This window comes from Gracilinanus agilis, chromosome 1, assembly GCF_016433145.1.
Source record: "Gracilinanus agilis isolate LMUSP501 chromosome 1, AgileGrace, whole genome shotgun sequence".
Taxonomy (NCBI): Eukaryota; Metazoa; Chordata; class Mammalia; order Didelphimorphia; family Didelphidae; genus Gracilinanus; species Gracilinanus agilis.
In genome coordinates, this window is record NC_058130.1 from 166775779 (window position 1) to 166786820 (window position 11042).

Below are 11042 nucleotides of genomic sequence, written 5' to 3' on the forward strand. Positions count from 1 at the left end.
AGGGGGTGGGGGTGGGGCGGTTGCTCAGCCCGCGATTAAGTGAGAGCCCTTTATAGCCTGGAAATGTCTGGATTCCACGTACCTTCCACGCTGTGCCCTGTTGTGGGGTTCCTCCGTTCATCTGGACTTGTTTTTTTGTCCCCTTGAGGAGTTTTGTGTGTTTCGGTCAGGAGAGGTTAAGAGCTGCTTCTTACTCTGCCGCCATCTTAACCCGGAAGCCTCCCTGCCTTCTTTTTCTCAGTTGATGCCCACTAGATTTTGCTCCAGCCTTTAACCTTTACTCTGTGTGTGTCTACCTGCCTCATGTGTGTTTCTTGTAGAGAACATATGGTAGGATTTTTGTTTCTCATCCATTCTGCTATTTGCTTCTGTTTTATGGGTGAGTTCATCCCATTCACATTCAGAGTTCTTATTACCAGCTGTGTATTCCCCAACATTTTGATTTCCTCTCCTTGTCCTGCCCTTTCTACTTTAACTATTTCCTTCTATACCAATGTTTTGTTTTTAATCAGTCCCTCTAATCCCCACCCTCATTTTACTTCCCTTTCTCCTCCTTCCCTTCTTATTCCCCTCTTATTTTTCTTTATTTTCTTACCTCCACACTCTCCCTCCCTTATATTGCTTCCTTCCTCACCAGTCTGTTTGTTACTCTTCTACTTCTCTATAGGGCACAAATTAATTCTCTGCCCCAATAGGTCTGATTGTTCTTCCCTCTGTGAGTCAATTTCAATGCATGTACGACTTAAGTATTTCCTGTCTACAACCTCTTTACCCTTCCAGTGTATTGGTCTTCTCCCCTGCTCCCACCATGCACTTCTTTATGAAATATAAGCTTACCCCATTTTGTCGCTTTTCACATTTCTCTTAATATTAATCTTTTTTTACCTCTAGTTTTATATATGTTTATACATACATGTATATATCTTGACATTTCATCCTATACAGTTTGTCACTGCTCCCTCTAAATATACTACTTCTAGCTATCCTGATAATGATAACAATTTTTAAGAGTTACCAATATCATCTTTTATTATAGGAATACAAATCATTTGAACTTATTGGGTCTCTTAAAAAAGTTTTGATTTTTAAAAAAATTTTTTGCCCTCTCAATTACCTTTTGGTGATTCTCTTGAGTTCTATGTTTGGACATCACATTTCCTGTTTAAGTTCAGTCTTTTCTTTATGAATGCTTGAATGTAATGTATTTTATTAAATGACCATACTTTCCCCTATAAGAATATAGTCAGTTTTTCTGGGTAGTTGATGTAGGCCTAGTTCCCTTGCTTCCCAGAATATCGTATTCCATGCCTTCCAGTCCTTCAATGTAGATGTAGCCAGATCCTGTGTTATCCTAACTGGTTCCATGGTATCTGAATGACTTCTTCTTAGCAGCTTGTAATATTTTTCCCTTGGTCTAGTAGTTCTTTAATTTTGCGATAACATTCCTAGGCGTTGTCAGTTGGGGATTAAATGTAGGAGGTGATCTGTGGATTCTTTCAATCTCCACTTTTCCCTCTTGTTGTAGAATGTCAGGGTAGTTTTCTTGGATAATTCCCCATAGGATGATGTCCAGGCTTTTCCTTTTGTCATGATCTTCCAGTAGTCCAATAATTCTCAAATTGTCTCTCCTGGATCTGTTTTCCAGATCTGAGGTTTTGTCAATGAGGTGTTTCATATTTTCCTCGATTTTTTCATTGTTTTGATTTTGTTTTATAGATTCTTGCTGCCTTGTGAAGTCATTTGCTTCTAGTTGTTGGATTCTAATTTTTAAAGACTGAATTTTACTGGCTTTTTGGTCATCCTTCTCCTTCTGGTCTGATTTTCTTTGTAGGTCATCTTTCACTTCCTTTGCCTTGTTTTCAAGCTGGTCAATTTTGGCTTTCAAGGCACTATTTTCTTGTTTAAGTTCATGTATTTTCTTTTCCCAATTGTCTTCAGCCTCTCAATTGTTTTTTGAGTTCTTGAGTTAAAAGAATTTTGAGTTCTTGAGTTAATTGAAGTTTGAGTCCTTCCAAAGCTGTGTCCATTTCACTGGAGTGTCTGTGTTTTTTCTTGGTGTTCCTTCATCCTCCTCTAATCCATTTGCTCTTTGTTCATTTCCTGGATAGAAGCTGTTGATTGTAATTTCTTTTTTCTTTTTCTGTTGTTTACTCATATTTTTTCCTCCTTTCCCCCCTGTAATTGGCTGTAATCTTGCTTCTTTGATTATTTACTGGATCTTTGGGTTTGGGCTAATCAGTCCTGGAAGGGCTTCTTCTCTGCTCTGTTGACTCACTAGATTAGTGAGATTAGTGAACCCTGGGGTCAGATCTTCCCCAGCTGATAGTAAAAGCTAAAGATGTGATTTTGGCTACTTTCACTGCAGTCTATGAGGGAGGGGTGTTAGAGCTTCCCTGCCCTCTGAAGACTTCTTATCTGCCATATTGATAAGATTAAGTCATGGTGCAATTGATCTGCTGAGCTCAATGTGCTCTGAGGCCAAAATATCAAGGGGGAGTGCGGAGGGAGCAGCTCAAGATGGAGTGTTTGACCTCCCTTGTTTTGCTTCTCTTTCAGCTGCCTCCCTGCCTTTTGTGATCAAATCCTTGAGTCTAGCACAGCTGTGCCAGTGAGGCACTCCCTCCAGACTAGAGCCCTTGCCTGCCCAGAGATTCCAGGATCTGCTGGAGACTCAGTACATTAGGTGGGGGAGGGGATCTGGGATCTTACTTTTCCCCTCAAATCCAAAAGTTCAAGAATTCAGGCTTTTTTCATATACCTTTTAAGGTGGGTTTAGCAGGAGGATCCCCCAGCTCTTCTGTTGTCAGACTTGGTTGTCTGTCCCCTCGAAGCCCTTTGTCCTTGAAGGGTTTACAGAGGTCTGGAGCCTTGCTACTTCTGAACCACCGTCTTCCCAGAATTCCTAACTATCTCTTACATTCCATTTTTTTAAACCCTTAACTTCTGTGTATTACTCCTAGGTGGAAGAGTGGGCAATGGGGGTAAAGTGACTTGCCCAGGGTCACACATCTGGGAAGTGTCTGAGGCCGGATTTGAACCTAACTTACATTCAGTTTTATTGATCTCACCATTAGTTTTTAGGATTTCTAATTTGGTGTTTATTTGAGAGGTTTTAATTTGTTCTTTTTCTAGTTTTTAAAATTGCATTTCTAATTCATTGATCTAGTCTTTTCTATTTTACTAATATAAGCATTTAGAAATATAAGTTTTCTTCTAATAATTGTTTTTGCTCTATCCCACAGGTTTTAATATATTTTCTCTTTGTTATCATTCTCTTTAACTAAATTAATTATTATTTCTATGATTTGTTCTTCAACTCATTCATTCTTTAAGATTAAATTGTTCAGTTTCCAATTAATTTTTGTTTTGTGTTTCCATGCTCCCTTATCATATACAACTTTTATTGTATTGTGGTCTGAAAAGGCTGCATTTAACACTTCTGCCTTTCTACATTTAACTATAATGATTTTGTGTCTTAATATATGATCAGTTTTTATAAAGGTACCACGTACTACTGAGAAGTTACATTCTTTTTTATTCCCATTTAGTTCTCTCTAGGTAGCTATCATATTTAGCTTATATAAGATTCTATTCATCTCCTTGACATCTTTCATATTTATTTTTGGTTAGATTTATCCAGTTCTGAGAGGGGAAAATTGAAGTCTCCCACTATTATTGTTTTGTTATCTATTTCTATCTCTAACTCATTTAACTTTTCCTTTAAAAATTTGGATGCTATAACATTTGGTACATATAGATTTAATATTGATAATGCTTGTAATGCTAGATAGGATAGATGTTACTCTAGCTAACCTCATTTTGACTTGATCAGTACATTATAGGTTGTTCACTAACTTTGCTCGCCAGAAGTGTAATGGAATAAAAGGCAATATTGATATGAGGAGGAATAAATGGAGGAATATATGGGGAAAGCTGAGTGAAGGGATGAATGGGGAGTATATGAAGGGCTGCTCAAAAAGGCTAGTCACTGAGGCTAGAGACAGAGGATAGGTACTGGGAGGAAATAGGATGGGTCCTTCAGGCAGGGGCTATCTCTGTGATACAAGAATAATTGAGTCAGCCAGAAGTAATATGAGTCTGGCTGAAAGGTTTTGTTGTCAATTTCCAAGATCCCTTGAGGGAGGAGACAAGAGGCTCCTCCCTGCCAGTGAAACTGAAATCTACAGGAAGTCTCCGCTGGCTACTTCCTACCCAAAATGGATGCCCAGGTTTGCCCTCAAGAAATAAAAGTAAAGTTATTCCTTCCCTCTTCAGCTTTTGCCCTAATATCAAGTATAATGATTCACCAGAGGCTTTGTGTACATATCAAAGGGGATTTATTGATGTCATGGGTAGCAGAGGGAAAAAGGGTTTGAGTGTTTTGTAACTGGTGCTAGGGAAAGGGACGCAGGAGAGGGTCAGACTGAGAGAGCATGCTCTCTTGGTCAGGGAAGGTTTCAGTGCCCTGAGGTAAAAGTATTTTATCAGATCACTACATAAGTGGATGGCTTGGTTTAATTTATCCTTCCTGCCTACAGAAGCTAAAAACACAATGTCTAACCACCAAACCACCCTTCCTCCCAGGACCCAATGGGGAAATCCAGGAAAAATAGCAGGATGTAATGGAGAGGTCAGGGAGAGGTCTAGAAAGAACAGACCAGGTTGCAAAATGCCCAAAAGGCAAAATGCCTTTCAGTTGGAACTTCAGGGCTATTTATAGCCTAGCTCTAAGGGTTTTCCAATGAGCCCAGCCCCCAAGCTGGTTCAACATTCTAAACCTTTCTAACTGACAAACTGTTACAGTTGGTTTGCAAAAGCAAGGGTTTTTTGCTGCCACCATGTATTACAATCTTCATTACCTATGGTACCTTTTAAAATAATATAAAAATATAAAAAATATTATAAAAATAGTTTCCCTATTTATATCTTTTGATTATATCTATTTTAGCTTTAACTTTATCAGAGATTATGATTGCTACCCTTGCTTTTTTGGTATCAGCTAAGGCATAGCTCCAACCCTTTATTTTTACTCTATACGTGTTCTCATTTTTAAGTATGTTTCTTATAAATAGCATATTGTTAGTTTTGGTTTTTGATCCATTCTGTTGTTTCCATTTTTTGGGTAAATTCATCCCTTTCATGTTCAAAGTTATAATTACTAGTTGCGTATTTCCCTCAATTCTATTTTTCTTCACTATCTTTCTCTTTCTCTCCTTTTTTCTGTATCCCTCCTCAGATGTCCAATTTCTTTTGTCTACTACCTCTCCAATTAGCACTCCTTCTTAATCCCTCCCATATATCTCCCCTTGCCCTCCTAGTTCTGAATCAACCTACCCTTTTAAGAGTCCCTCCCTTGTCCCTTTCCGTTTCCCTCCCAACTCTTATTCTATCCCCTCTTCCAAAAGTTTCTCTTATCTATCACCCAGCTATTTTATTTTTATAGCAATTCCCTTCTAAAAATCCCTACCTTTTCTCATCCTGAGAGACCCTCTATTATCCCTCACCTTACTCTCCTGTTTCTTCTAGGGATCTTTCCATTTTCTTATCCCCTTGCAGTCTTTTCTCTAATTCTGTGCTCCTTTCTTAGTCCCTTCTTTATCCTGTCCTCTCACCCTCCTGTTTCTTTGCACATTAAAGAAGACTTTTACACTTCTAGTTATATCTGTTGTTGCCTTTTTAACCCAGATCTGATGAGAAAAGGGTTCTAGTACTACCAACCCTCCACCCCTTCCTCCACTTCTCTACAACAGTTTTTCCCCAGCCTCTCAGCAACCACAGTTACCAGTGAGGGTTCCCTCTTTATTCTTCCTCTTCTGCCATCTGTGATAGAGCCCATGTCTGGTCAGCACACCTGGTCCCTGAAGTGCTTCTCTGTTCAGGGGTCAATCCCTAGTGGTAGGAGAATGGGGATCTCTGGAGCCAATGGTACAGCCCACAAAGCTGATCCAAGGGCTCAATGCCTGTTGACTCCACTAGTATCTGCCACTGGGCTATATAGGCTTCTAAGTCAAAAAGATAAGGTGAGGCTGCCATTCTGCTCCCAAAGCTTATGGCTTGTTGATTCTTTGATATTTGTTCCAGGGTACTTGAAACACCAGGCAATACTGAGGCCAAGGATGTCAGAAACCCCTCTCCCAAGTTATCCCTGACTGCTCTACTTCATTCACTCCTAATTCTTGTCCATTTTTGTCACTTTTAGCATTGATTCTATGGAACCATTTCTGATTGTGGAGGGGTTTGGAGAGTACAGCATTCTCATACTTTATTATGCATCTTCCTAAGTTAGTGTTTGATAAATCAAAACATCCAAGATTTTGGGACAAGAACTCACTATGTAACAGAAATTGTTGGGAAAATTAGAAAATGGTATGGCAGAGACTGTATACCTCATGCTGTATACCAATATCAAGTCAAGATGGGTACATGATTTAGACATAAAGAATATCATAAGCAATTTGGGAAGCATGAAATAATTTACCTGTCATATCTATGAATAAGAGAAGAATTTATGACCAAATAGGGAATAGAGAACATTCTAGGATATAAAATGGGTAGTTTTTATCGTACTAAATTAAAAGGATTTCTAAAAATAATATCAATGCTACCAAGATTAGAGGAAAAGCAGAAAGTTGTGGGGGGGGTGGAATTTAAAGCAAGTACCTCTGATAAAGGCTTAATTTCTCAAATATATAAAGAACTGAGGCAAATTTATAAAACTGTGTCATTCTCCAATTGACAAATGGTCAAAGGATATGAACAGGCAGTTTTCAGACAAAGAAATTAAATAGAAAAATTCTCTAAATCACTTTTGATTAGAGAAATTCAAATTAAAAGAACTCTGTGACACCACCTTACTCCTATCAGATTGGCCAAATATGACAGAAAAGCAAAATGATAAATGTTGGAGGGTATGTGGGAAAATTAGGATACTAATGCACTGTTGGTAGAGTTGTGATCTGTTCCAACCATTTGTAGAGAGCAATTTGGAAGTGTGCCCAAAGAGGTCTAAAACTGTGCATACCCTTTGATCCAGCAATATTACTACTAGGTCTGTATCCAAAAGAGATTTTAAAAAACAAACAGGTAAAAGGACCTATTTGTGGTAGCAAAGAATTGGAAATTGTGGGCTGTTCATCAATTTGAGAATGGCTAAATAAGTTATGGTATATGAATGTAATGAAATTCTACTGTGCTATAAGAAATGAGGAACAGGATGATTTCAGAAAAACCTGGAAAGACTATGTGAATTAATACAAAGTGTAGTGAGCAAAACCAGAACATTGTATGTAGTAAGAGCAATATTGTTTCATGAATAAGTGTGAATGACTGATCTATTCTCAGCAATACAGTAATCCAAAAAAATCCCAAAGACTCATGATGAAAAATGCTATTCACCTCCAGAGAAAGAACTGATGGAATCTGAATACACTTCCTTTCTCCTTTTTTCCCTTTTTTGTTCAAGATCTCTTCCACAAAATAATTGATATGGGAAGATGTTTTACATGATTACACATGTAAAATCTATATCAGATTTCTTACCATGTCAGGGAGGGGTGAGGGAGGGAGAGAATTAAAAACTCAAAAATTTTTATGGAATGTTAAAAATTGTTTTTATGTGTAATTGGGTGAAAATAAAATATTTTTTAATAATTAGAAAATAAAAAGTCCCTAGGGAAAATTGTTTCCACAGACTTAGAAATTAGAGTGTCTAGGTCAACTAAAGAATGCAAGCATTTCTCTAAAAGATTTCCGACAGCTGCTGATGGAATAACTGTTCTTACCCTTGTGTTCTAGGACACAGAGAAGGTTGATTTCTCCTACAACAAACTGGCTGACCCCAAGTTTTCGTTTTATGACAAGACTTTGGCAGAAGCAGTAAAAAAAGGAGATCCTATGGTCCACCTTTTTTTCATCTGCCTCTCTCTCTGTCACACAGTAATGTCAGAAGAGAAAGTGGAAGGTAAGAGAAGGGCTGGGACTTAAGGTTGTATGATCTCAAGTTACAAAGTCCGGGGGGTCTTTGAGCCTTTAAGGTCAATCCCTCCAATTGAAGATCTCTCCAGTTCAAGATCCTGTCTATTATGAGGACACCAAGTGATGGTTCAAAATTGCTCTTCTTAATAGTATTTCACAATTTGTATGTCCCTAAACATATTAATTTCTTGCAGTAACTCATTATGTTCCAATCATATTATTTATCTGAAGCTATGTGTAGGTGACACTGTAAAGTAATAAGAATGAATTTTCCCTAAACACCATAATTTATATGTTCAAATAACTGTTGTCCTTCAAAGGGTCATATTTAGAGGTTATCTACTTACATGATTCATTGTAAACTTAGTGTGGCATATAAATGTGAGTGCTTATTAACAATAATAATTGTAATAATTGTGTCCTAAGTATCTATGATTTCTTCCACATTGATACTATGCCTCTGATAGCAACTTTTCTCCATACCTTAGTTGACAGTCTTATCATGTGTTTTTGTGGCTAAAAAAAAAATAATCACCTGGCAGTCAATCTTTCAGTAATGAGGCTCCTCAAACTTAGGCTGTCAAATAAAGAAAGGAAGAGAAAAGGACTATTGAGAAGGAGTTCCGGGTTAAGATGGTGGCAGAGTAAAAAGCAGCTGCTCAACCTCTCCTAACCAAAGCATAAAGGACTCCTCAAGGGGACATAAAAACAAATCCAGACGAATGAAGAGACCCCACAACAGGGTGCAGCTTTGAAGGTACATGGAATCGAGGCATTTCCACGCTATAAAGGGGTGAAACAGCTCTCACTAGAGCCCAAGTGGAGGAAGGCCCCTCCCCCACCCTCCACACCATGTACAGTGCCAAAGCCAGCACACAAGAGTTAAAGCAGGTTTGGGGTACCCATTAAGTCATTGGTAGCTCCAGGGCCTGTTCCTGAGAGCAGCAAGACTTAGGACCCCAAGAGGCTAAAGAACGCGTGTGGACTTTGAACACAGACCTTGAGCCCAGGCGCGGATAAAGGCACTGACGTAGGCACGGACAAGGATCTTGAGCGCAGGCTTGGACCTGTAGTGGGGACCCTGTGCAGATGAGAGCACGGCTGTGGAATCAGCGCCCTGAGACTGTTGAAGGAGCCTCTAGCAGAGGGGCAGAACAGGGACGACCAGGAGGCTCGATCCCGAGAACAACGAGACCTGAGACCTCAGGAGCCCAGAGAGCACAGTCAGACCCTGAGTGTGAGGATAAAGCGGAGAAGGCACAGGGCTAAAAATGGCAAGCCAAATTCGAGAACCCCAGAAGAGAAAGATCATCAAGAAGAAATCTGTAACACTCGACAACTTTTACACAGAGAAAATCCAGACAACAGAGCAAACAGCAGAGGAGAACAAACAAGTAATCATATCCAAACCTTCCCAAAATAATGAAAACTGGCCACAAGCTATTGAAGAGTTCAAATCTGAGATGATGAGAAAGATGAAAGAGATCTGACAAGAAAATAACAGTTTAAAAGGCAGAATTTTGCAATTGGAAAGTGAGGCTCAGAAATAAAATGAACTGATAAGCAAATTGAACACCAGAAATGACCAGATTGAAAAGGAAAACCAGTCCCTAAAGGCTAGAATTGAGCAATTAGAAGCTAATGATCTCTCAAGACAGCAAGAACAAATAAAACAAAGTCAAAAGACTGATAAAATAGAAGGAAACATGAAATATCTCAATGAGAAAGTGACAGACCAAGAAAACCAGTCTAGAAGAGACAATCTGAGAATCATTGGTCTTCCTGAAAAAGCAGAAATTAATAGAAATTTGGACTCCATACTAAAAGAAATTATTCAGAAAAATTGCCCCTAAGTTCTACAACAACAGGGCAATATAGACATTGAAAGGATCCATAGATCACCCTCTACACTAGACCCAGAAAAGACAACCCCCAGGAATATAATGGCCAAATTCAAGAGCTTCCAAGTAAAAGAAAAAATTTTACAAGAAGCCAGAAAGAGACAATTCAGATATCAAGGAACACCAATCAGGATCACCCAGGATCTGGCAGCCTCCACACTAAAAGACCGCAAGGCCTGGAATATGATATTCAGAAAGGCAAGAGAACTGGGTCTTCAACCATGGATCACCTACCCATCAAAACTGACTATATACTTCCAGGGGAAAGTATGGGCATTCAACAAGATAGAAGATTTCCAAGTATTTGCACAGAAAAGACCAGGACTAAATGGAAAGTTTGATATCCAACCACAAAAATCAAGAGAAACATGAAAAGGTAAATAAGAAACAAAGGAGAAAGAAAGAAAACTCATATTTTTTCAATTTGCCTCTTTAAGGGCTTCAATAAGATCTAATTATCTGTATTCCTATGTGGAGAAATGCTATATATAATTCTCTGTAGTGATCTCTATTCACTATTATAGTATTTACTATTATAGTAATCAGAAAAATAATTCATAGGGAGGAGCTGGAATACTAAATGGTCTAAGATGATATGGGGGATGGGAAAGACGGGGGTGAATAGTAGGGGACACCAAGAGAAACTTGAATGAATAAGAAAAATAGGATATTCTATTACACACAAAGAGGGCATGGGAAGGAGAGGGGACAAATACTATTATAAGAAGAAGAGGAAGAGAGCATTAAGAGGTAATGTTTAAACCTTAATCTCAGTGTAATTAACAATGAGAGGGGAGAGTAGCTATATTATCCATTGGGATATAAAACTCTATCTAACCCTACTGAGAAAGTCAGAAGGGATAAACCAAGGGGAGTGGGGAGGTCAAAAAAGGGAGGGGAGAAGAAACGGGAGGGAATTCATTAGGCCTTTAAAAATAAAAATAGGGGAATAATAAGGGAGGGGGTAGAAAGGGAAGTTAATCAAGGGAGGGGATAAGGGTTACTGGCTTAAAGCAAACCACTAGTTTAAAAGGAAATAGTGTAAGAAGAAGAGGTAGAACTAGGGGAGGATACAAAAATGTCAGCGAATGCACAACTGATAATTATAACTCTGAATGTGAATGGGATGAACTCACTCATAAAATGGAAGCAAATAGCAGAGTGGAT

At 38.6% G+C, this 11042-nt stretch overlaps 1 protein-coding gene across 1 annotated transcript in view; it reads left to right on the forward strand.

Moving 5' to 3' along the window:
• Positions 1-11042, forward strand: part of LOC123249168 (phospholipid-transporting ATPase FetA-like) — a 187612-nt gene that overhangs the window by 148843 nt on the left and 27727 nt on the right. Inside the window, exon 16 of the mRNA XM_044678159.1 lies at positions 7795-7960. Within this exon, the coding sequence (XP_044534094.1) occupies positions 7795-7960 (166 nt within the window). The remainder of the gene's footprint in view (positions 1-7794; positions 7961-11042) is intronic.